The 27,562-nt window shown below is 45.6% G+C and overlaps 1 protein-coding gene across 1 annotated transcript; it reads right to left on the bottom strand.

Moving 5' to 3' along the window:
* Positions 1-964: 964 nt before the first annotated feature.
* On the bottom strand, positions 965-27,153 carry LOC149371633 (putative fatty acyl-CoA reductase CG5065). Its single transcript, XM_089580814.1, has 13 exons — positions 27,024-27,153; positions 21,904-22,080; positions 21,099-21,215; positions 18,767-18,942; positions 17,802-17,874; positions 15,596-15,702; positions 14,948-15,122; positions 13,723-13,767; positions 13,455-13,573; positions 6,842-7,081; positions 5,636-5,765; positions 2,310-2,437; positions 965-1,247 (listed from the first exon to the last, which is right to left on the bottom strand). Exons 2-13 carry the CDS (start codon positions 22,030-22,032, stop codon positions 1,154-1,156), a joined length of 1,533 nt encoding a protein of 510 aa, XP_089436940.1. The 5' UTR covers positions 22,033-22,080; positions 27,024-27,153; the 3' UTR covers positions 965-1,153.
* Between the last annotated feature and the right edge of the window lie 409 nt (positions 27,154-27,562).

Here is a 27,562-nt window from a genome sequence, read left to right as displayed (position 1 = left end):
GGTTGTGAGTCGCGTGAAGTAGTAAGGGGATACGTCTACTTAGGGCAGGCAGTGACCGCAGATCCGGATCCCAACAGTGGAGTAAATAGGACGATAATAATAAAGAAGAGCGCATTTGGCAAGTTCTCTCGGGTCATGAATGGCGGTTTACCAGTATCTTTCAAGAGAAAAACTATATAACATCTGTACCCTACCGGTACTCACCTATGGGGACAAACGTGGAGGGTAACGAACACAGTTCATTTTAAGTTAAGGGCAACGCAGCGAGCTATGGAAAGGAATATCGTAGGTGTAAAATTGAGAGGTAGGAAGAGGGTAGAGTGGTTTAGGGAAGAAACGTGGGTAATTTACATCCTAATCGAAATCCGGAAGAAGAAATTGGCTTGGGCAGGGCATGTTGGTTGGTTGGTTCATGGGGTTTAACGTCCCAAAGCGACTCAGGCTATGAGAAACGCCGTAGTGAAGGCTCCGGAAATTTCGACCACCTGGGGTTCTTTAACGTGCACTGACATCGCACAGTACACGGCAAGATAACTGATGGTCGTTAAAGATAACTACCATCAAGAGTAGGCAAGCATAGCAAGGGGGCGGCAGAAAGATAGGTGAGTGGATGAGATTAAGAAGTTCGAGAAGATACGGTGGCCGTGGCTTGCAGAGGGTGCGGTTGTTTGGAGGGATGTGGGGCGAGGCCTTTGTTCTGTAGTAAGCTTAGTCAAGCTGACTATGAAGATGTTTCCCCGGTGAGCTGTTTTCCGAGCTTCTTTTCTCTTATTCCTCATTTCCCTGCTGTATTTGTTCATATTGATCTCAGTGGTATTATCTAACATTCAAATAGTCTTTGATGGTCGTTTTCAGTGAGGATGCGAGAACAAATGCACGTTTAAGTCAATTGCGATTCTGAAAAGAAAAAAAATTTCAGGGAAGCCAGTAATGAAATTTTATGCTTTTATTGTATTCCTAGTGAAGTAATAGATCATCAAAGCGATACTTTAGCGATGTCAACGCTTGTACTGGCAGTTTCCAATCTGTTCGTCGTCCAGAGGAGTTATTCACCGATGATTTCCTGGCCCCTATCATTCCTGTGTGAATTACCACAGAGTGTAAAAAAAAAATTGGTTACTTGGTTCAGATCTACGCCAAACATGGGGGTGGCTTAGCTTATACAGCATTTAAGCCCAGTCGCCACCAGCAGACCAAACGCAGCAACGGCCAAAAAGGACTTGATAAAAATGTGTCCTGCGAAGAGCCTGCAGAGAAAGAAAAATGTCTTGATATAGAACACAAAGGCGGGGTTGTTTGCACATAAATAAACAATATGAAACATCACAAGGATGTGGAGGACACGGAACCCCATACTTCGCCTTCGATTCTTTCGTTGATTTATTTCTTATGATGGACACAGGGCTAATTTCCTCACTTGTCATCGCAGTCATTGCTCAGGACTTCGACTACGTTCAGATTCTGTGCAGATTAGTGGCCTTGAAAGTTTAAAAAGTTGCCGCAACTTTATAACCCGACTGCTTGCCGGCTTAATAGACTCTGAAGGCAATCATCTGCTGTATCAGCAAGATTAGCGCATCCGAATGACTGTCTGTTGCGAGTTGGTGGTAAGATGTTCTTGCTCTATCTGTAGTTGTTGCTGTACTATTAGACGGGGCAGTTGTTTCTTGTACGGTTCTGCGCGCGAATGCACCCGCTCCATGCTCCTTTTCCTTCTAACTGCAAAGCTTCCAGTAGTGTGCGTAAGCAACCCGGATGTTCGTCTATTAAACGTCGGTGAGTTTTCCTTTTCGTGTTATCTGTCTCCTTCATGACGTACACTACCAGGCCGGCTAATATATTCTCAAAGAGCTCCATACAAACACACGGACAGCAAAGGGACAACACCCGCTGTAATCTTTTTTTGTCAACGTATAAAGGGCTCCTCCATGTTGTGCAGCGGTGAACATCAGCTGAAAACAGCGAAATCTGAGATCAGCTACTGTAGTTCATATCCATGGTGTTCGTGTTTTGCGGCTCTTTGCTTATATTTTTGGGCTTTAGCACGAGCATTGGTCCGGAAATCTTGAATCTAAGGCCAGGTGGAGCTTTGATCTTTTCAACAACCAACCTTCCGAAAACTGTAGGCTCACCGCGTACCATTCGCTCACAGATCACAAATTTTCGTGTCAGTGCCGACACTATCGTGTGTACTTCAATTGCTCATTCATAGTTTGCTCTTCTGATCAGCTAACCGTCTGTAGACGTTTTCTCTTCTCATTACACGTTGTGTGAGGTCGAGCTATGCGATAGTTCGTGCGTGTGCTTACCGTCTTAAATACTTCCGTGCCTGCGGGAGTTCCGCATCTTTGGCCTTGAAGAGGTACCTGCGAATACCCAACACGTAGTTGTCACAGTACGAGGCCCACTCCATGTTTCGGACGTCGATGTCAAACAACTGCGTTAATAAAAAAAAACATTTGTTTAGCGCCCAGAAAAGGTGAAAAGACACCGAGTGCACCTAAAAATAAAGGAAACTTGAGCGTTATAAGACAGGCGAGGCTTAACGCATTATGACAGCAGTGCATGACCAGTTCTTACCACCTAATCATATAGAGAGACAACCTTTGAAATTTTTTTATTGGACAACATGGTCATGGCTGTCGGAAGACCGATGTGATTTTTGGACACTGCACAGGCGTTTGTAATTCAACTGAGTAAGCTCGGTTGACGAATATTAGGAATTTGGGCAATAAGTTAACAATAACGTCACCAGGAAGCCAGAAAATCTAACGAAATTATTTAAATTAGGCCTTATGTATGTGAACTAGTGCTAGGGATTTAAATTCGCGCCTTCTAAAACTTATTTAGCCTGACAGGTGCTTGTAGCTGCTTGCTCTCTAAAACAGATGCTCCTGCGGCCTAAGTTGTGAGACCAAGTTTCCACAACTGCTTTTCTTGAGCATTAGTTTGTTGTGTAAAACACCGCTTCTACGTCACTCGTTCGAACCGCGCGGCTTTTAAGCGCTAAAATTTCCGAATTACTTGTTATACACCTAATATGGTAGTGGTTCATTTTTGGCTTGAATGGCGTCGTTGGCGTAACACTTCAGTTAACCTTACGTGACCGGTGACGTCACCGCCCGTGAGGAGGCATCCAAGCGTACTGCACACAGCTTTTTGCTGAAGCCACTTAATTTCAACGCCCACAGCAAGTCCTCACGTCCCGAAAGCACCAACAGCTGTTTGTTGAGCGCATTATTGAGAAAGCAAAATCGTAGAGGAATTTTTCTGCTCCATTTTTTTGTTATGTTCCTAAAACGTGCACTTTCTCGATTTGCAACTACAGCAAATTCTGCTGAATTGCCACCTCTTGGTTTTTCTCATCATTTCTTTCTTGGTTTTAAGGACAAAATCCTATTTTCTCTTTAGTCTAAAACGTTGGCCTTGAGTGTCCCGAGCTATCATTGTTTTTAAGATCGATTCCCGATCTTGAATGGCATACATGATTTGCTTGTAGGAAAGAGCAAGGAGGAAACTAGTGTTCTTTTATAAGTACTCTTTTGTTTATTTCACACCGAATGCACTGTCCCACTTTTTAACACTTTGCTCTTATTTTCCTGTGACAGAGTCAGTTCTAGGTTTGGTTTGGTTTATGGGGTTTAACGTTCCGAAGCGACTCAGGCTATGAGAGATGCCGTAGTGAAGGACTCCGGAAATTTCGGCCACCTGGGGTTCTTTAACGTGCACTGACATCGCACAGTACACGGGCCTCTAGAATTTCTCCTCCAAAGAAATTCTAGCCGCCGTGGCCGGGATCGAACCCGCGTCTTTCGGGTCAGCAGCCGAGCACCATAACCACTGAGCCACCACGGCGGCAGAGTCAGTTCTAAATAATGAATGAATTTCTTCATGTTGACCTGTGTGGCCCACCGTAGTGGAAGGCTCGGAATTAGGGTCGACCATAAGGAAACATTTAACGCGCACCGAAACCTCAGTTGGCAAGAATAAAAGCGCAAAAAGACGACACAAAGAAGGAGGAAAAACGACAGGACAGGCGCTAACTTGCAACACTTTACTGTCTTCATAAACCGCCGCACATATATCAACCACAAGGGGGGGGGGGGGGGGGGGGGGGATAAAGACAGATAGGGGGGAACACAGTTGAAGGCACATGCGAAGAGACTCGAATATGACAAAACAAGAGCAGGTGAATCCGCAGAACTATGCCATATCTAAAAACTGACATTCTTTTTTATATATCATGATCGACGGGGTGCTAACACATGCACTCCCACTTTTACATATTCTGTGCGCTTCTATCAATTCGCGTGCGATCGTGTCTTTACTTTTGCAGATTACACTTGTTTCCAAGAGTTTTGCTCCACATGCCTTCTTTTTTCCTTCTTCTTCTTTCCAGCAATCCTAACAGTGAAGCGGTAGATTTGACCCGGTCCCATTCTTTAATGACAGACTCTGTTCTCTCAAACGGTCATTAATACATCGCCCCGTTTGGCCGATGTAAGTTTTTCCACATGTCAGTGGGATGCTATACACAACTCCAACCGCACAATCTACAAAAGGATTAGCATGTTTCGTTTGGCAAACTTTTTTCTTATCCTTATCCGACGGACTCGTTGTTACTCAAAAATCAACTAATATCAAACGACACATGCTAATCCTTTTGTAGATTGTGCGGTTGGAGTTGTGTATAGCATCCCACTGACATGTGAAAAAACTTACATCGGCCAAACGGGGCGATGTATTAATGACCGTTTGAGAGAACACAGTCTGTCATTAAAGAATGGGACCGGGTCAAATCTACCGCTTCACTGTAAGGATTGCTGGAAAGAAGAAGAAGGAAAAAATAAGGCATGTGGAGCAAAACTCTTGGAAACAAGTGTAATCTGCAAAAGTAAAGACACGATCGCACGCGAATTGATAGAAGCGCACAGAATATGTAAAAGTGGGAGTGCATGTGTTAGCACCCCGTCGATCATGATATATAAAAAAGAATGTCAGTTTTTAGATATGGCATAGTTCTGCGGATTCACCTGCTCTTGTTTTGTCATATTCGAGTCTCTTCGCACGTGCCTTCAACTGTGTTCCCCCTATCTGTCTTTACCCCCCCCCCCCCCCCCCCTTGTGATTGATATATGTGCGGCGGTTTATGAAGACAGTAAAGTGTTGCAAGTTAGCGCCTGTCCTGTCGTTTTTCCTCCTTCTTTGTATCGTCTTGTTGCGCTTTTATTCTTGCCAACTATTAACCAACATGCCCCGGAGAGTGTTTTACCGAAACCTCAGTACAACGACCATATCTGCATATGATTTCAAGCAAAATCTTCGTGCCGCAGCTGGCACCTAACCTGTTAACTCATACGCTACAGTTTTTTTTTTCTTTTTATTCCGACAGCCTGCCTTTGAGCACGCATAAGCTAAACGACTTTGACAGTGTGTGCCAAATCAAAGTAACACCCTATGTCGGGCCCCCAGATCCATTTTCCTCGATCCGAGTGTTGACCAGGGCGTTGTCGGAACTGCCGAACGCCACAGCCATTGAGCCATCGCGGCGGGGTAGCACGCCAGTTTTGAAAATAGCTATTAGCTATCTTTCCCGTCTAGCTGTTTTGCTTGTACTGAATGGAGGTGAGTGCACCTGTTTATCCGTGGCAGGGAGGTCACGCATCAGTCCAACAACATTGCTCGACCGGAAAAGCCAGCTTTTGGTTGAAAAGTACTGCACTGCGTCGACGCCCTTGAAAACCTTCTTATAAAGTGCTAAGTATCTGCAAAGCATAAAAGGTGAAACGTCAGGTGCCCCTCGCATTCTGATGTAGCCTACGAACCACATAATTAAATAGGTTTTAGGCGCAAAAAACAGACGAGACACATAGAAAGGTAACAGGACGAAGCGCCATATGGCGCTTCGTCCTGTTACCTTCCTATGTGTCTCGTCTGTTTTTTGCGCCTAAAACCGATTTAATTATGAACCAAAACCAACCAGCCCAGCAGCAAGTGCTCTTAGACTACGAACCACAGTGTCATGTCATAGCAAGTGCTAAACTTAAGCGAGTGGTTTGAAGCACAAAGCCAATTACACTGCTTTCCACCTCCGTTGTAAAATTAGCAGCGCAACAGACAGGACATACAGGAAGGAAGACACACACCAGCGCTGACTTTTTCAGCGCGTGTGTCTTCTTTCTTATACGTCCTGTTTGTTGCGCTGCTAATTTTATGCCATTGGTCCGGATAAATCTCTTTTATACTGCTTTTGTATTCACCTTCTGTGTCCTGAACATGCAGCCCCAAGCACATAAAAGTATGCAACACTAATCTAACACAAACATCGGCAGTGTTTTGGACAAAACAAGGCAACGATTAAAGGAATGAAAACGACGTTTTTTGGCAGAGAATCCTTCCATTGCTCCTCAGAAACCACCCATGGTCAGCCATTTGGCAACCGCGACTTTTCAGGTAGACGTCCTTTATTGCACCCTTTAGCCTTTTCTTTTTCATGATATGCCTAGATTCCTGACTGTGCAGTGATAATGGCTTAAATAAGCGACAGCACAACTTAATTCATGCGCTACTTTCAACTAAATAATGTCTGCAATGATTCATCTTTTATGTGACAGCTGAACGACCTTAGGCGCAGGCAAGAAATAACGTAACGTGTTCACCATAACCTCTCACTAATCTGTTGATATTAAAAAAGCAAAACTAAAAGCTTCATTCGAGCAGCCATGAACAATGCAGCTGAAATAACTTCACAAACGAATAGCAGAGTATTAGTAAAGTTGAGAGTACCGTTATGTTAGCAGGAATATTTTTCGCGCTCGGCTTCAGGCAAAACAGAACCAACCTCGGCTGTCGACCTGAAAGCTGCAAGACTAGGTCAGCTGTGTGTGCTGGCACGTAGCGCAGACATAAAAGCAGCAGGCGATGCAACAGCTGGTTGTCGGTCAACAAAAAATCCGGGTAGACAATCGTGTCAGGCAGGGGGTAGATTGGGATGATCCTCCGTAATTCATCAGCCAGTTCACCCCACGTACACGGCTGGAAGTTGCTGCTAGTGCAGTTGTACACCCTGATGTGTTCTGGCCTGCACAAAGGCAAATGTGATTTCAAATTGACAAGTTCACTGTTGTGACTAAACAACCTAGGCACAATTTGGGGAATCGTGAAAAATAATTACGCGGTAAGAAAGAACAGCGAGTAAGTTCTGCCCGTCAGTCGCTGACGCCGCTGTTGAGTATTACTCGCAGTTCGCTGTCTAGCCAACAAGCACATCTGAAAGAAAGGCATGAAATGTTTCTTTTTAGCATAAAATTTTCATTGGTCAAGAATCTTTTATTTCTTTCTTACTACATTTACTGACTCGCTGGTCACCTTTACTAACTTTGCTTACAGTAAATTACTTGAATTTGAACCTGTTGAGTGAAATGGCTGTTGTACCACACAAACGAGGCACCAAGACACACAGCCAGACGTGCACTGACTTCGAACTTGGAAGTCTGCTTCGTATTTGTATTCGCCCTTTCCTGTCCCATGCGTTTTTCGCTCTGTTTATGTGGTAGGCTACTCACTGAACTTTACTAGCAGCTATATGCCTCAGGTGCTTTACACTATGATCTGTGGCGGCGTGCCAAGCTTCGATTACTCTTAAGATAACTAAATACTGTTCACCTCTTATAGCTATGAATATTTAAGACAACCATGTTATTATCAGGCACAATGATTAATAAGCTACTGCAACTTATAGAAGCCTGTATAGTCACGTCAAACTCCTAACTCAAGAACGTTCTGAGGCCAGAGTAGAAATAAGAATCCAGGCCGCCTCGCCTAAGGAATCGAAGAAGACAGAACAACACGTGAACGTATTCAAACGCAAGCACGGATGACGCTTCATTCCTTGTTATTTTAAATATTCTGCAAATAATAGACGTGTACAGTAAGAATCCAGGGGATCTATCCTGCTTCCTCTGGAGTCATGAAAAGCAAAGTCTGTCACCGGCTCTCCTATCAAAGGCGGCAAAAAGGAAAAACATGGGGGTGTGAAACAGGGTCTTTTTAAAATGCGGGCTGTGGATCCGATTAATTTTATCATAATAGTGCTAGAAAAAAACAGCACAAAGAACGGCACGCAGATGCATTAACGGACGCATACATATGTTATTTCGTCTTGTTTTGAGTTCCTTTCATGTATTGCTGTATTGTTTTGCATTCCTTTCACTTGGCTATGTACAAATAATCCCTTGCTGTTATTTTCATCATATTTTTTTCATGTTGGTCTCTTTCCTTCCACAAAAGAAATAAACGTCGCCTCTATTTATTGTTAAGTGCGGCTGTTATTATCGGTTTGGCGCTGTTTCTAATCATCGCAGTGAACTAATAAGACCCTCCCAGCATTCTTACCCACCATATTTTTCTTAACTTAGATCGGCTTATTCATTTCCCAATGTACAAAGCGGCGCCCATATGTGCCGTTGCCTCAATTTTTATTCTTTTATTTCATGAATGCATGATTCCGTTCCCCGAACGCTAAAGCCCCTCAACATCCGGCTAGGCAGCTTCTAATGGCGGCAAATGGGAGAAATTGGATGAAAACAGATAAGAGCGCCACAACGATCTTCGATTTCCGAACGGTCCCATTTTTGCGATGTTATCCGCAAAAGGCTCAATCGGCACTGAGCCGAGGTACTGCTACGAGATCAGCCAGCCGTAATACTTACCGTACTGCCATCTCCCGTCTGCCTGCGTGTAAGCTGGTCTTCAACACTACGGTTTTTGCATGCGGATTCTGTAGGACGTCGTTGCCTTGGGCGGGATTTTCGAGACGCTTTGCATTCTGTAATTAGCTTGAGTGGCATTAGTTCGTCCAGACAGCTCAGATGTCCGATGTTTGAATAGTTACGTGCAAGTCAGCCGTAGTAAGCGCAGAACTTGTTAACACTGGAGAACTTGAAGTCACAAACCGTCGCTGCATGGCGACTGACCCAGAAACGAAGATAGGCTCTACGGAGGATGTCTACAATCCGGAAGACCTTCGATCTTACAGAAGAGTGACATCAATCACGGCTGTTAACGAGAATCGCCACGGAAATGGAACAGATGCGGACCTTGAATCAGGATACCGTGTTCACGCTGGCTGTTGGTGTCACTTTCAGCGATGTTCCCCATATTTTAACTCGGTGTAATTCAGTGCCTTGATTTGATTCCGGTAAGCCACTAATGTACACCAATTGCCACAAGGCGGGCCACATTGGTCGTCCCTGCCATACTCCACGCTGTGATAATTACTGGCTTGGCCACTTTACGGAGTAGTACGCAACTGCATTTTATGAATTCTACCGAAGTAGTGCATAAGATTGGCGTCCTGTCAACTGCTGTATCCAATGCAGCCTCGTCGAAAGGCCAAGACATGGTCTTTAGAGCTTTACCTGCTAAAGACATGTTTGCCGTTTCCCACTGTCCCAGTCTCCCAGTTGCCGTTCCCTAGTTAGTGATAGAAATTTTAGAGCTCTATCTTGCATCACTGGAAACGCAGACCTATTAGACACTGGGCTATATGGGCCTACATCTTGCTCCTACATGCGTATCCGAGGAAATTTGCGTTCCCATCTAGAGTAAATACACACTTCCAAACCGACGCGTCTCGTGTACGATAAACCTGTTTATTTATCTGATCGCAGCGCGATTACTGTGTCTGTTGGTGGATACTCCTGTTTTAACTTCCAATCTCGCTGTTCTCTTTGGAAGCTCAGTGGTGCGTTGACTAGTCATAAGGATTTTAAGCCAGGCGTAAGTTAAGCTTTCGAGCCTTGCTTCACTAAGTGCATGCATTTATATGCAGCTTGAGAGATGTTTAAGCAGGAAGTCCGAAGCATAGACATTTTAATCAGTTCTATGAGGTCACACACACTAAGAATCTGGAGAAAGTCATTTACTGAAGAGCCTTCACAGTCTTGAATGTGAGTATTCTGGTTCATACCAAAAGCAAATCGATGGTGTAAAGTGCCAGATTCGACAGTTCCACGCAGAACGCTACAAGTCTACTCATACTCGGTCTCTCACTAATTGCGTATTGCTCTCTGATGGACCGACTTGTCGGACCTTGCTTGTAGGGGTGTGTGAATATTCGATATTTTCTAATGGCGAATTGAATATCAATTCATTCGATTCGCTGAACGAATCAAATGCCGCGTGTTGATAATTATGTGAAACAAATCGAATCCGTTCTGAAGTGGTCGAATAGTTTGTGAATAATTGGCGAGGGGTTCCAATAGGGTAGCGACTGTTCAAATAAAAACACGCACTCCGACGCAACACAGCATACTGCCGCAATTCTGCGCTAAAGGAAGTATTCAGCCCTGCAACGTGTTTTTGTTCGGGTGGCGGTATTCATGATGCTCAAACACATAACCTTATCGTGATGTGGTTGAAAAGAAAATAATTGCACTTTATTGCGATGGTCCCCTTGTTACAAAAGCACGAATGCAATTATGCTGGAATTCGAGAAATACTATGCCTCTCTTTTTACCGCAACAGATGTTCAGCGCATAGCGCGGTACACCTCCCTCGTGAAGCTCCGACCAGAGGATAGGTGCTCGACATTCACTGGCCGTTTAACTTTAGCAAATCAGAGGATGTCATTTATCAGTCACAACTTTCAAAGGGTCCCGGGCCTGGCGCCCTTTTAGGAAAATTTTGCAAGGCCTTTAAGCCCCTCTTGAGCCCTGTTCTACTTCAGATTTCCGCAAATAGTCCGGGTATCGCAGTTCTGCCTCAGTCGTTTGTATGAAGTTACATTATATAACTATACAATACACTGATCGAGAAAAATTGCCATATGTAGAGGGCTCTAGATTTTTCTAAACATCTCGGAGAATCAGCTACAGCTTTCAATGTCGACTATCATTGGACCTCATTATTTTTTATTTTATTATTATTTTTATTTTTTTTATGGTTCGAGGGGCTGCTCTGTCAAAACTGACATAGATATTGTGTGAGCAGTCTTAGAGTTTTGAAACAACTTCAGGAACAACTGGCAATGCTTCAAACTGACCTTGCGAACGCCTGTGATTGTGACTGCCACACTTTCTATTTCTCACTTTTCGAGCATGTCAATGTTGTCTCAGTTGTCTACCATGTCCCGCTTTCTTGGACTTCTGCAACTAAAGCCAACTGCAGGCCGCCGCTAGTAGTCAACAACGCGTAACTCAGTGCGTATGTTTTAAACTAGCAATTTCGATAAAAACTAGAGAGTCCCGAGAGATTATGCGCGAACATAGTCATTAAGATGGTCGACTCTTCCTTCTCGATGAACAATCTTACCCATAAATACTTCCGCCGTTCAGCTCCATTTCCGGAGGCCACAGAAAGTGAGACTTACCGAAGATTAGCAGTTCCCGCGGTGGTTGGTGTGGTTTGGTTTGGTTTTATGGGGTTTAACGTCCCAAAGCGACTAAGGCTATGAGAGACGCCGTAGTGGAGGGTTTGAGTGTTCAGCGCCACTGTGCCCGTGGTGGCAGCCTCGGAAACTAGATGCGTTTGTCCACACATCCCAAGTTTGAAAGGGATACGTCTCTACTGCAACAGCTGCTCTAGCGGCTTGACTGCTAACGATCGTCTTCCGATATATGCGTCTCTTTTGTAGCGAAAGCTACACTACTATAGCTGGGGCGCATTTCGCCGTGAGCCTCCGAATGACCTTGAAACGACCTTGAGATAAGTCATGGCTAGTGTTGCTATGCACATATATCTAACCATGTGTGGTCCACTTAATGGACCACCTCTGACCTTGAGATTTGATCTCTCACTTTGATGTTGCACTTTGATCTTGAGCTTTGACATTAAATTTTGACCTTGCAAGTTGTCGGAAGAGGCAGTAAGATAGACACGTGGTAATCACGTTGTGTCACGTGATTCAATTCACAGTTGTGACGTCAGGTATGGGGTATATATAACCAGAGCTTCGCGCTTGACTTAGGCGCTACGACGAAGGAGAGCGTGCTGAGGAGCGCACGTACAGTGAACTACATCTTTGCACATTGCGGCAAGCTGCTTCTGACCGTCCGGTAGACATCGCTCGCCGTGAGCGGGCTCGTCAGCGAAAAAATGAGACTGGCAAGCCTAAACGAGCGGCGGAAGACCCAAAAGAACGAGAAGAGCGACTTGCCAAGAGACGGCGTACAGAAGCGGAGAAGCGACCTAGGTAAGCCACCAGCGACACATCGGTCTCAGCTACTTCTACCACCGGCTCTGAGTCGCCGACTGATATCGTTAGCTTTCGCTATGTGAAATTCGGCATTCAGCAGAGAAGAGCCATCCGAGGTGTCTTTATCCTGGATAGTGAGCTCAAAGTAATAACATATGTAGATAGCATCCCCTTTTTTCTGCCCAGACAAGCCCTGCGTGAATGAAGTCGTTCGATGCACTGAGTAGTTTGGCTAAATTTCTGGTGCCGAGATGAACCTCTCGAAGACCTGCAGTTTGTGGTTTGGACTGTGGAGGCCTAAAGCAGCTTAATATGAGGTGGTGGCATGGACATGTTTTCCAAGTACCTTGGCGTCCCATTAAATATGTACAAGCATCCTGAAAACTTTACAGCGCTTTGCTCAGACATTTGTCTCGCATGGTCTGTGACTATTCGGCAATGCTACCGCTTTTAACGTATTTCTAGCAACGCGTATTTAGCATGCTTTTTTATTATTATCTGCTCCAGGCTTTAATTTAGCTTTTTTCATAGAGTATCTGCAACTTTTGTGCAAGGTTCATCCTTTGAGACTATGACATGTCATTATCTTTTCCGACCAGTTAGCGCTGGTGAGCTTAGTTTAGTTCATCTTTAACATGTGGCAGGTTGTTTCCCGCTTTATGACTTTGCGAGACTCTTCCCACCGAAGAAATCGCCCCTTCTTGCAGACAAATTTAGTTAACTCTTTGCCCACGCTGATTATTTTTTCCGACTTAGGCGACCACCCTTGTTTATCCCTTTCTCGCCCATAAACTAACCGGGAAGCTATAATTTTTTCAATTATTGCTTCTTTAGGTCGTCTGACATAACGTCTATAGCATCAAAGCATAAAAAAATAAAACTTAATTGGTAATATTACCACAGTACTAACTCCTCCAGTGGCGCCGTACCGCGGCTGAACTGTATTACCTGGCACTTGGGCATTCTAGAAGCTAGAGGTTTCGCCGTCTTCCTCTCTCGAGCTCCCTGCTGCCTTGCACGTTCCAACACGTCTAAGTAAACTTGTCCTGTGTTCCCTTACGTGTGTTCGATTGCTCTTAGGTTCCATTTTTAGGCGCATGCATTTTAGCCAAAACAGCCGTTTTAAAAGCTGTCACAAGAGCCGGAAAGTGAACCGGAAGTTGGGGTACTATGGCGTTGAAAGGACGGAATCACGCATATTGGCTACACTGATAACACCACAAAGAATGTCTGGGAAAGCACAAGGCTTAATTATTACCTTGTCACAGTGGTGTGCCAGGCCGTGCATATGAGCATGTTTGCCACTACGTCCACAGGAATTATGTCAGCGTTGCAAGCCTTTTTCGCCATCATCGATGGTAACAGGCCCGAACCCAACTGCAAATATTAAGCGTTCAGGGAAAAGTTAATCTTAATACACTGCGCATCGCGATATTCGCAAAGAAAAAAAAAGTTGGTGGTTTCGGCCACCATCGAACGTAAGAGGTCCAGAATCAAAAATGACGACGCGTTTGACCGCTACTCACACACACCACGATACCGGTAAGCGCTTTGAAGTTGTCGATCCAGCCCTTAAAAAAAAGGAGAAAATTTGAATTGATTACGCTCTCTTCAAGCAGCTTTCAGAGCACCAGTAAAACAGCTCAAGCGCTGAGTGTACTTTTTCAGAAATCTACCTCTAAACATCGTATACAGGGACGTGCTCTTTGTGAAGCCACAACTGCATTATTACTGCATTATTATTAACAAAATTAGCCTGGATATAATGCATTACACAGTAATTCGTACTGCAATGGAACACTACTTGTAAGCAAAAAAAGTGAAGGGGTTTTTACGTTCTTGAACCGAGTAGATGTGCGAAAGCATGTGTTTAGCCTGGTTGGCTCGTGGTTTTGCTTTGCTGAGACGTCGGCACGTCCGGCGACGGTATTAGCTCCATAGTAGTATTACCTGACGAAGACGACGACGTGCGATGCACACCACGAGCGTGTGTATTAGTTTGGTAGTAGTATTAGTTGATGGAGACGATGATGTGCAGTGCACAGCGCGACGTTGAATCTGTGGACCATTTTCTTCTGTACTGTCCAAAGTTCGCACTTGAGAGAAAGATTTACCTGGAGGTCCCTCTCTCCAGGTTAGGGCTCCCGTTATCTCTGCCAGTGTTTTTATCGTTCGGTGCGAGCGCCAGAGGATTGGTATTGGGTTCAATTTGTGGGAATCTCCATGATTACATAATTGCAACTGCTAGCTTGATTTGCGAACTCCTTTAAAAGTCTTGGAGTTTTTCTTTTTTTTTTCACCAAAATGTTCTTTGTTATTTAACTTTAAATATTCTTCTGTCGTTTTTCATGGATACATTTTTCAAAATTCACATTTAGCTCCAATATTTTGTCGTAATCCTATGAAAATTTCTGTATTTATGCCACTACACCTTGGCCAATCCCCCCATGTGGGTATGTGCCATTATAAAGAGAATGAAGAAAAAGAAGATGAAGAAGCGCGAGAGTGTGTTGCAGTTCAACAGGAGGCGCGATCGGCTGCGGCGATAGCGTAGTGCTCTCGTGCATTGGGCAGCGAAGCTCATCTGTTGGCGCCGCCGCGGGTTCGAATCCCAGTAGCGGCAATATCTATTTCATTCATTTATGTATGGTTCGGCCGAGGTCACCATAAAGGTCAAGCGTCACACAAACTCGAGGAGCCGGCTATACCATGGAAATAAGTGTTTCCACACCAATATTTCTGATTCCTCACCGGGAAGGGTTCCTTCCACGAGGCCGTGACGATGGATGGCCGGACTATTGCCACTGGTAGTGTTCCTCGCTCATCGAGGATCAGTGATTCAGCCACTGCCTTGGTCAGGGCGTAATTGTTTGGCTGGCCAATCGAGAACTCGTTCATTGTTTCAGCTGTCTTCTCATCGACGCTTCTGCATTGAAAGAAAACAAACTTCCCATGTGAACAACTGATCGTCCTAAATATTTGGTCTTTTTAATGTGGACAATCTCCGCTAAGCGACATCGCACTGCTCCAGGTAATGGTTACATCTTTTATTTAAATATAAACAACCTGAACTATAATGCAATAATAAATTTGAAAACAACTACACCACGCGAATGAAAAATAACTGATAACAGACAGAGAGAGAGAGAAAAGGACAGAAAGGCAGGGAGGTTAACCAGGCGATGCCCAGTTGGCTACCCTACACTTGGGGAGGGAACAAAGGGGAAAAAAAGAAAAAGAGCAGCAATGAAATGTGTTTTCTAAGTGTCCAGCGACCACTGTGTCATGGGGACAGAGTAACTGATAACAAAATATTATTAAAGATAACTGATAACTAAATAAAAATAATGAAAGATAACTGCAGCACACTAAATACCATCAAGTGACAAGTGTACTTACTGAGTTGCTTTGATTATTTCCTGCGCGTCTACAGGTGAGGGGTATACGATCTCGTGTACTTCGTGCTTACTCCAGTTGGAATATGCCGTCGATACGTGAACAAAAGCCTAGGAGAAAGCATGCGAAAAAGATTAAATCAGTAAAACAGTTATACGCGGTAAGAGCTTATTGAAAGAATGGTCACTTTTAGTGAGGTTGCCTCTAATTCTATGTTTTGTGCGGCCTAAAATACCTTGCACTACGCTAGTAGTGCACCCTACACAAACGGAAGGATTGAACTGGCCAGAGGTTGCTTGCCTAGTGCACTGGAATAAAGGATTCAAATATTACGTAACAATTTCATGGGTAGACTGGCTCAAAAATCAACTCTTTAAGCATAAACAAAGTCAGACTGGCGTCCCGAATTTCTGTAGAGAAAGAAAGTATAATGAAGAGAAGCGTGTAGTATGAAGCAATTTGTGCGCAGACAGCTTTGGCATCCCTTAGCCTGTGATGGCATGCCAAAACTAATGGTGAAATGGTGCAACACAACAAAAAAAACCACATGTAATAAAGGAAATATAGCAAATTTTCTCTCTTGAAGAAAAATGACGGCTCTAAACACGGGGCGCCCTAGCTAGATACGTGCATAGTATTTTTTGCTCGACATCGCAATGACCAAGCTTATGCGGACGATAACATGAGGTCCCCGCCACATTTCTAAATAAAAAAGAACACTCATCGTGATCTTGACGACGTGCAAAGGTAAGCACCGACGATCGGGAATCTGGAGAAATCGCAGCTAGCACAGACAAAAATTGTTAGTTGTTCTCTGTTGACAAAACGATCCACGCCTCAACAGCTATGCTGGTTAATTCCTCAGTACGGCTTATGCTTGCTTTGATAATTGCTCTTTCATGATTTTAGTCGGTCGCAGTACTTGCGTGGCTCCTGTCACTGCTCTTAGAGCGCATACAGTAACTTATCCAGATAATTAATCGCATCCCCTTCCGTCCTGTTACCTACGTTTCAAGGATGATCTGGTACAAGCGTAATAAAAAGATTAGTACTAGCAGAGTAACCAAAACTGACAATAGCTTTAAATCGATGTCCGAAGCTCCATAAATAAACGTCCAGCTTCGACTGTTTGTACAAAGTCTCAGTGGAAAACTCAGCTGTTATGCAGGCATTGCGGAATCAGGGTATAGAAGAGTGTTATGTAAAAATATTGGAAGATATGTGTAACGATTGCACAGCTACCATAGTCCTCCATAAAGTCAGCAATAAAATTCCAAAAAGGAAAGGTGTCGGGCAGGGAGACACGATCTCGCCGATACTATTCATCGCCTGTTTACGCGAGGTATTCCGGGGCCTGAAATGGAAACAGTCGGGGATAAGAATTAATGGAGAATACTCAAGTAATCTTCGATTCGCTGATGACATTGCCTTGCTAAGTCACTCAGGACATGAAATGCAAAGCATGATCAACGAGTTAGACAGGCAGAGCATAACGGTGGGGATAAAAATTAACATGCAGAAAACCAAAATAACGTTCAACAGTCCAGCATGGCAACCACAGTTCACAATTGGTAGCTAGGTGCTGGAAGTAGTAAGAAAGTATGTCTACTTAGGGCAGGTAGTGACCGCTGATCCGGATCATGAGAGGGAAATAACTAGAAGAATAAGAATGGGGCGGACGGCATATGGCAAGTTGTCTCAGATCATGAATGGCAGTTTGCCAATATCCCTCAAGAGAAAGGTGTACAACAGCTGTATCTTACCCGTACTCACCTACGGGGCAGAAACGTGAAGGCTAACAAAGAAGGTTCAGCTTAAGTTAAGGACAACACAGCGAGTTATGGAAAGGAAAATGATAGGTGTAACGTTAAGAGATCGGAAGCGGGTGGAGTTGGTGAGGAGAACAAACGTGGGTTAATTACATCCTAGTCGAAATCAAGAGGAAGAAATGGGAATGGGTAGGGCATGTAATGCGAAGGAAAGATAACCGCTGGTCCTTAACGGTAACGGAGTGGATTCCAAGACAAGGCAAGCGTAGCAGGGGGCAGCAGAAAATTAGGGGGGTGGATGAGATTAAGAAATTTGCGGGAATATGGTGGCCGCAACTGGCAAAAGACAGGGTTAATTGAAGAGACATGGGAAAGGCATTTACCCTGTTGTGGGAGTAGTCAGGCTGATCATGATGATAATGACGATGGTAATAACTTACACAAAGCTTTGGCATCATCTTGGAAAGTTCTAGCACACGCCGAGTGCCCAGGATATTGAGCGCAACCGCCCGTCTGAAAAAGACATCCAATACAGAGCACCAAAAATTTCCAGGCGCTTCACGTGGAGGGGGTCTGTGCGTAGGCTTTTTTTTTGTTGTTGTTGCATCAGTAAATGTATATTGCTGCGAATCTTTGTACTGTTTGTTTGTTAATTTTTCGAAGCTGCCGGCACACGCTTTTATCCCTTTGTTATCCAAGACGCAAGCAGATTTATCTCGATTGATTGCATCCACACGGAGCCTATTCTGCGCTCCAGACGGTTGTGGTAACTTTGCACGCCGTATCTCGAAAATTCGCTATCAGCTTTAAATTTAGTGCTGCTGAGAGCGGCAGGGATTCTGTTCGACGACCGCCGAGCAAGCTTGTTGCTACCCCGCTGCAGATTCATGCATTTATTTGCGGGTGCAAGTCAAATAAAGAGTTTCGTATGAAAGTCCTTTTCGCTGGCTTCCTGCTCGCTGGACTGCCGTCACCACTACCTGACGACATTCACGCTAAACTTAAAATGCGCCTGGTATATTTGAGTGAAGTCATCAAAGCAACTTTCTGCATAACAACGAAATAAAGGAAACAAAAAATTATTTTTACGGCAAGCTCTAGTGTACGTTTGTTCTTTATATCACAGTTTCTGAACTTGAAGGACAGCCGAAGTATTCTAGTATTGACGGATCGTACGGCTTCATTAAAGCTTTAATGAAAAATACTGCGACAACGTACGTACCGGGCAGATGGTAGGTCTGAAAGCATTGCTTTAGCTTACGGCACATCGAGACGCATTATGAGGCGTATGGTGCTAATATCATGTTTTAGGAATCACGTTTTAGGAAATAATGTGACGGCATCAAATGCGGTGAGCATAGTTAGTAAACATAGTAAGCATTGTGTAAATCGATTAGTAACTCACTTAAGAGGATCATTAAACTTGACCGTGGCCGCAGAGTGGAAGACAATGGAGACTTCTTCGACTAAGGCTGTCTGGTCGGCATCACTCAGTCCCAAGTTCGGCAAAGTCAGGTCACCTGCGATCGCCCTGACTTTTCCCAGGGCAGCAGGCTGTTCTTGCCTAACGCGGACAAACACCTGGTGAAGAAAAAGAATGAGACGTAGTTGAGACACTTAAACTAACAGGATTTTAGCTCGAACTTCTACGTCATGCATGGTTTCATTCTGAATAAAAAGTTGTCGAACCACAACTGATTCCGGTATCATGTTACCGTTGTGGTCAAGTATGTCACACCATACCCCCAACTCCCTGGCGTGTGTGGAAGAAAAGCTAACGAAGTTTCGCCTTCTTATAGTCTCTTACAGTAAAGTGTTCCCTCACGCTGAAAAGAAAACGTTTATTTTGTTGTGTTGGGTTTAGTGGCGCATAAGCATCTAAGACTATCATGCGCAAAGCTCATAAAAGAAAACGTGGAAGGGGTTTCTTGACAGCGGTGTACTGCCATTCCCCGAATTAAATCCTCCAACTTGTGTTCCATAAGAACGTCTCCGTCTCTTTCATCCTGACTAACCTCTTCGTCTTTAATAATGGAGGGAAATGATACCGTTTTATCTCACGTTGAGGCAGCGCTGCGTCCTTTAGTACGCCCACCGCCGGGGACCATAACATTTGCAGCGCTTTGCCGGCCGTTCAAAGGTGACGAGACGAAGACAAGACAGCAAATCAAGCAAGCAGCGCAGCGGCATCGAAACCAGCAAAAGGAAGCCGGATCTCTTCAGGGGCATAAAATAAAAACTGGTATGGCGCAAGAAACGGGGACACAGAAGGCACACAAAACACAGGACTGACGGCAACTCAGACTTGAGTATTTTGCAGACGCGCCTGACGTGCCCCCAAGATGGCTGCAGAACACCGAATAATGACTGAACCTCCAAGGGAACTATTTTCCGTTTCAAGCAGTAGGAGACCACTCGAGACTGGCACGTTGAGACGGCAATCAGGTTGAGACACGTAATGGCAGGTTCGGTGCGGAAGCTTCGAAAGAGGAAAGGGCCCATTGTAGGAGAAATATGGTCAAGTAAAACTCTAGTTTGGGCGAGTTGGTTCATGATGAAATAAAAACTGGTATGGCGCAAGAAACGGGGAAACAGGGTGGGGAGGGGGCCATCTTGGGGGCACGTCAGGCGCGTCTGCAAAATACTCAAGTCTGAGTTGGCGTCAGTCCTGTGTTTTGTGTGCCTTCTGTGTCCCCGTTTCTTGCGCCATACCAGTTTTTATTTCATCATGAACCAACTCGCCCAAACTAGAGTTTTACTTGATCAGGGGGATAAGGGGCGTGAATGCGTTCCGGTTTCTGATCTTCATTTTCACTGCCATCATGCGTGGTTCTGCATCACACCAACCAGCCCAAATATCAGTTTTGAACATGAATCGTATTTCTGTCAAGAACAGCAATGAGCCGGGAATATCGAAACTCACCGGGCTGAGACAGAAGTAGGCTCGTTTCTTCCTAGTTTCGTGGAATGTAAAGAGAGGATGACAAGTAGCATAGTCTAGCTCGAAGCATTCGTAGTAGCCCCCATACCACGGCGCATCGTGAAACTATGCACTCCAACACAAAACGCAGAATATTCCAACCACCTCCCTTGTGTCATGCCGCTACACAATATTTTATTTTCTGTTCTGACCGCGCATAATCCTTCAGAATACGCTCCGCCGTGCCGGCTCGCTGGCTCCACTGCCATGAAAGTGCTGCTTTTACTCCGAGAGCTGTATTACGGTGCCCATCCCTTGTGGTTCACCGGGGTACAGCTTCTATGACGTCATTGTCAAGCGCCGCTGAGCAGCGTGTTCATGGAGCCAAAATAGCCCTCAGAAGGCATGGCGCACATCATGACGTCACAGCGTGCAAAAGGGTGCTCTGAGCGCAACTGCATTTCTACCAGTGCTGCGGCCGATTCGCAGCACAAGGAAGAGGCTCAGACTAGTCGTCAGCGCGCGCTGCCGGTCTTCCTACACGCATTCTTTGTACGGCGTAAGTCTTAGCAACGTACTTAAGCTCATTAATCAGGTTTCGCTCATTGAAGCCTACTTAACGTATGAAGGTATGAAACTGAAGCCTATAAGCAAGGTATGTTGCTGGACGAGTTGGTTGGCAATCATTCTCAGAAACGCAGCGCTTAATTGTGAATGACGGACACGGACAAGCGCAGTTGCGTCCACTTCTTGCCTTTTGCCGTCGACCGCCAGCGCTGCCTTTCTCAGAGTTCTGAAGCCTAAGAGCGGAATTTACCTCAGAGTTGAGCATCGCCCGAAGCCTTGCCGCCGGTTCTTCTTCGCGCTTGCTTCGCACGAGGAGGTAGACCCGTTTCACTCCGGGACAAGACCGCAGCAATTTTTCAACCAGAATCTGGAACACGAGGATGTTTATGTCGATTAGTGTTAAAATAAAACTAAATATGAAAAAGCATGGTTAACAAGAGCAAGAAAAAAAACACATATTTCAGTCTCGCAATGCTTTCCACCTTCTAGGACTGCTGAATGTAGGAAGCTTTCCGAGGCAAAAGCGACAAAATGACTCAGACCTGCTCATGTCGAAGATTTTTTCGCATAGATATAAGTAAATTTTGTGCTCGACACCATGAAGTAGTATTAGACCTCTGCGCTGTTTAACGAGATTCATAAAGAGCTGTAAAGCTTGAGCAGGCTCCGACCTGTTACAGATGAGTCACATGCTGGGCACACGTGTCACGTGAGTTGTAAACTACATGAGTCGATCTGCTGGTCACATGAAAATAAGCAGTCATTGGCCCGCGCTCTGACTATCGCATTTTTGGTTGTCCCGATTGCCTCGCGCCCTCTCGTCGACCAAACGTGAACTAATTTACGTAGCAGCCACAGCGTGAGATCTCATATTTTCATGCACTTGTCTCCGCTTCCAAAAATACTTTTACCATGAAATCTTCCCTACGTATGCCCATTTCGTAGCCTCGTTCAGACATCTCGCTTTTAGAGCCAGCTCGCACACTGTAGCGTCCAAACGTCTGTTAGCATTTACTAAATTCGTGGGTGAGACCAATGATGAGAACCATGCCTACCTTTCCTATGAATCCCGTTCCTCCAGTGATGAAGAGCACACGACCGTGGTAGAACTGAGCTACACGGGAGTCCTCCTGTTCTCCAGCAACCATTGCCAACTGGGAGCACAGCTGCGGATGATCTCGCATGGTGCCAGACTACTGTCTGCAGCAAACTGCAGCGTACGGAGAGGGTATCTAAGAAAAACAGGGCAACATGCTCTATAAGAGCAGACCTCAATGATCTAGCATCAGTATTACTAAGTTGTTGGCGCTCTTCCAGCGTTTCGTTTGCACGTAAACTGCGTCTCCTCGTTCTAGGCGTTCCCAACTTCCGTTAACACTTCGCGACCATCCCTCTTCCCTTTCCCAATTCAGTACAGTGCTGTAATGAATGTTTTCTCCTCCGCCTTCCAGCATTTCGGAATCGTCAGACTCGTGTTCATGTTGCCATGGTAAGCGGTGTTGCTCTTTGCGACGGTCTCCGCCACTCAAGCCATGAGACGGTCCTACCTCATTTATATTGCTATGTGATGTATCCATGGCGAACTACTGGTGGCAGGCGGTACACGTCGCCTACTTGGCAGGCGGCGCCGCCTCGCTCTTTTCGTCCTGTCCTCCTCTCCCCTGAGCTGCGGACTAATCTTTTGGTTCACTGCCAAGCAGGGGGCGCCACCTCACCTCGCCACCTCGCAGCATTTAATGCTAGCGCATTAAATGCTGCCCCCTAACGCACTAAACTTTCAATCGCATGGTATAGTGCTGGCATGAAGTGGACGCTTGGGCTGTAGGTAATGTGATGCATTGTGCCATAATTCACGACAACTATCTGGAATAGTATTTCCGACCGTGTGAATTGGTCCTCGTAAACGCACAGCACAGTTTTCCCGAGTTATTAGAGCGTTTAGTCCATTTAGAGCATCTGCAAAAACCTTCGCCTAACCATTTCTAAAGTATCCTCAGAAGCTTCGCCTAGGCAGCATGTGCATACAAGCATTTATTATGCTCAGTATTTGCCGTTGCAACGCCTACATATGGTTTAAAGAGTGGCCACAAGATTCCGATTGCTTTTCCAGAGGTCCAAATTTAAGATTGATAAGAGAAATATCTCAAAATCTGCGACATCAATTGGAAATCATCACTTTCTACTGCCTTGTGGCTTGGTGGACCGAGAAGAAGCTTCAGCTCCACTCTTCAGGTATGAATGAATAGTGACCGCGACCAGATCTAGGTCCAAGACACCTGGCTGCACTCTGCGAGGGTACTGTCGTCGGCCGTTTTCTTGGCTGCTTGTACTGTACCGTTAGCAGGCCACGCGACGGCATGGGCTTCCTGCATGGGCCAGCTGCAGTTAGTCGTGGAGGGCACTAGGTGCTTGGGCACCGCAAAGGGACAATCTTATTCTTCCACAATACTCGCAACTAATTATCTATTTGAGTAGAGGTGCGCAAATGCGAAGCTGGTGCCGCGGGAAGAACCCGGAGGATGGCTAATGCCGCCAGGGCCAATCAGCTTTCGCTGATCAATGCGGTAAGCCGGTAAGCTTAGCGCTACAATTTTCTTTAAAGACAACTACGAATACAACACAACATAACTTTTAAATAAGAACGAAGAAAAGACAGGACACCACTGCGCTGACTCGAAATGAACCAGTTGAAGACAGCACGGTGGTGTCCCATCTTTTCTTTTTCTTCGTCCCTGTACAAAAGTAGCGCTCTGTTATATTCCTAGCTGTCATGCATTGCTAACTAGTCCGATCAGCCACTTTAGCAATTTTTTTACACGATCGTTGCCACCCCCCCCCCTCCCTTCTAAGCCCTAACGCGAAATTCCAGAAGTGGGCTTTCCTGCATATCAAAGTTAACCAAAACGAGATCGCGGAACACACGCTAAGAAAACTATGAAGGTGACCGAACGAGTGTCATGGGTGTGGTCGCTAAGTACGAAACACATTACGTAAGGATCAAACAAACACCACGAGAATTTTCGGCGTGATTGCTCGAAGCGGGTGGTCCGCCAGACTTGTTCTCATCAGGTTTGATATGAGAAAGCCAACTTTAAAAAATTCGAATGGTGTCCAAGCCGAGCAGCGTCCGACTGTGATCGGTCCACGCGAAAACTAGAGAGAAAAAATCAAAGAGGACGCTTTTGTGCCGTCTTCCTGGGACTTCAAACTCGGTCTTCGGGCACTCTGCCCAGATATCGGATTTTTTCCTCGGTAGGATTTATGAAATGCGGCGTTTTATTTGATCGCTGCCGAATACTCAAAAATCCTCGCGTATCAATTCCTCCAATTGGATATCAACGGAATAACAAATATATTCGATTGGTATTCAAAATTTCTAATATTCGCACACCCCCTACTATTTAGCTATCTGTCGTTCTGTCGGAGGGGGCGTGCTGCTCCGAGGGGGTCAAGTAAAAAGAGGAGGGGTTACGCTTGCACTCACCCACCAAGGAAAGAAAGGGCGCATTGATCCACAAGGAGCTATCAAAAGATGTGGAAGATATGGAGTGGGCCGCTCGTTTGTCCCCTTTGTGTCCCTCACTACTTCTTCCCATCGAGCGAGGGCTCAGTGCAAGCCGCAGCGGCATTGTGGCATCCTCTTTCGCCTTACTCAAGACGGCGAGCGGAAATGCAAAGCCTGGCTGCGCACACGAAGGCGCTGCACTGCGCGGACGTGTACATCGCCGCGTCATCCCGTGTAGTACATCGCTGCTGATCGTGCAGCGGCGTTCTATACGGGCTAAGCTTAAGCGACAAGGCATCCACAGAAGCAGAAACATCGGCTTAAGCACCCGCCAGCGACTGTGGTGGTCACTTGGAGGGTCGGTCAAAGATTAGTACGTGGTTTCATCTCAATGCATCCTTGAGACGGCACCAAGAAAGAAAGAAAGAAAGAAAGAAAGAAAGAAAGAAAGAAAGAAAGAAAGAAAGGAAGAAAGGAAGAAAGAAAGAAAGGAAGAGAGGAAGAAAGAAAGAAAGAAAGAAAGAAAGAAAGAAAGAAAGAAAGGGAAAGAAAGAAAGAAGGAAGGAAAGAAAGAAAGAAGGAAGGAAAGAAAGAAAGAAAGAAAGAAAGAAAGAAAGAAAGAAAGAAAGAAAGAAAGAAAGAAAGAAAGAAAGAAAGAAAGAAAGAAAGGAAGAAAGAGAGAGAAAGAAAGAAAGAAAGAAAGAAAGAAAGAAAGAAAGAAAGAAAGAAAGAAAGAAAGAAAGAAAGAAAGAAAGAAAGAAAGAAAGAAAGAAAGAAAGAAAGAAAGAAAGAAAGAAAGAAAGAAAGAAAGAAAGTGTTGTTTTGGTTCTGGTGAAGAAGCCGGCGCTGTGTAACGAAGAACCTGTTCCAATTACCGCCAAGCAAGTGTCCTCGCTTTGAAACAATCCCATTACCACCTTCCGACTTTGTATACTGCGGTGACACATATTTAATAGCATACCCTACAATGCTGCCCATGCAATCAATGCGCCCTCGGTAACTTCCCACCGAAGAATCTCAACCGCTACACCCCCAGAAACCTGACCTTCTGTCGGGGTAACTGGCATTGCCACTTACACGCTTTGCATCGCAAAGCCGCACGTACAGGGTCGTCCACTCTTAAGTACGAACACGGCGCAGCGTGGCCGCGCTCCGCGGGGCGCGAGCGCATCCGGCGCGGCCGCGCATCGAAGCTCTGCGGCGCAGGCGCACACGGACCTGGAGGCGGTGCTTTGTGTCGTCTGCTACAGCGCGGGTGAGCACAGTGCTTGCTCTGCGGTGAAGCGCACCTAACTTTCTGCATGATTACAGCGCTCGCGTGCGCCGAGACAGCACTGCGGGAAAGCGCACCAACTATTGCGCGTAATGGCTGGTTGCGCGTACGACAACCCAGCGGCCTCTCGTCTCAGTGCCGCGATCTCGGTGATATGCAAGTATTGCTGAAAACTTGTAATTTCAGGTTTGAATTGATTTGGCTTATGGGGTTTAACGTCCGAAAGCGACATAGAGGACCCCAGATTATCGTCGACCCCATTGGGGTTGTTAACGTGCGCAGATATCCCACAGTAAACGGATGCCTTGCGTTTCGCCTCCATTGGAACGGGTCCGCAGCAGTCAGGGTAAGACATATATCTAACAGAAGCCAAAGTGTTCGGAATGGAAGTCGCTCGTCTGACCCTGACTGCGGCCGCCCCGTTCCAATGGATGCGAAACGCAAGGCATCCGTTTACTGTGGGATATCTGCGCTCGTTAAAAATCCCCACATGGTCGACAATAATCTGGGGTCATCGGCTATAACCTCCCTTGTAGTCTATGTCGCGTTCGGACGTTAAACCGCATAAACCAAATCAATTCAAACCTGAAATGACAAATTTGCAGCAATACCTGCATATCACCGAGATCGTGGCACTGAGACGAGAGGCCGCTGGGTTGTCGTACGCGCAACCAGCCATTACGCGCTGTAGTTGGTGCGCTTTCCCGCAGTGCTGTCTCGGCGCAAACGAGCGCTGTAATCATTCAGAAAGTTAGGTGCGCTTCACCGCAGAGCAAGCACTGTGCTCACCCGCGCTGTAGCAGACGACACAAAGCACCGCCTCCAGGCCCGTGTGCGCCTGCGCCGCAGAGCTTCGATGCGCGGCCGCGCCGGATGCGCTCGCGCCCCGCGGAGCGCAGCCACGCTGCGCCGTGTTCGTACTTAGAGTGGACGACCCTGTACATATGCAGTGACCGTGGAAATAGTATTTTTGAGTCACCATGAATAAAAATAGAAGAAGCAACCCCAGTAAACTAAAGAGAAACTTGTCCGTTTGAGGGAACTAATGAATCTGTTTCACTACAGGCTCAGCAATGGATAACTTAACTTCCATCACAAAACCTCCTTCACTTCTCCTTCTCCAGAAGAATACGCCGACTGCATTAATGAAACGCATCCGTAGTCGTGAAAAGAGCGGCACTTTGAGATTCTCCTTCATAGACTAGAAATTACTTCACTGAGCTTACCTAAGCGGAGCTAACAATCTATTCTGCGATGCTTGCCTAATTAATAATTTATTTAATTCTTGAATATAACATCATACGCAACAAACGCTAATAACCCGCTTGTCAGGCTAGGAGCTAATTTAGTTTGGAAAAAAAACATTGCTGGGCGAGATGAGGAAAGCGCCTCCTTACTTTTGCTCGGGGTTGTACAAAATCCGACGGATGCCTGGCTTCGAATGAATTATTCACACAGGCGGTACGGAGAGACGCAGGTCCGTCGACAGCTCACGCACCGATAAGATATGCAGGCCTGGAGTTAGAAGGGCCTCGTAGACTTCCTTCGCTTCTTTGCATAAACAAGGTGGGGTGGCGCTGATGTCGATAGTGTGTTACAGCGTAACAACAAACAAACATGCAGACCAACATGAAGCCACTGCTGCGGCGGTAGCGAAACGCTTGCGAAAAAAGCGGGACGGGAGCGCCAAGAACACCGCCTGAGGGAAGGCGTGCCAGTCGTTGCCAACAGCTCCGTCAACACGCGTCGTTTGCGAAAATTAACGAGGTATAAATAGCGCACCATAGCCTGCTTTGTTTTTTCTGCGGCTAGGTTTTTCTCCGATTAAGATTCTCTTTGTGTCATCTCTACGGAGTGTTTGGTGGTTACTTTAGCATCAGGCAGATGTTTTCATTATATTCTTATCCATGTTAATCACGCTTACATTACTTGTACA

Source organism: Amblyomma mixtum, chromosome 1 (genome assembly GCF_055824585.1).
Source record: "Amblyomma mixtum isolate Tamu chromosome 1, ASM5582458v1, whole genome shotgun sequence".
Taxonomy (NCBI): domain Eukaryota; kingdom Metazoa; phylum Arthropoda; class Arachnida; order Ixodida; family Ixodidae; genus Amblyomma; species Amblyomma mixtum.
This window is presented reverse-complemented; position numbering and strand designations above follow the sequence as displayed.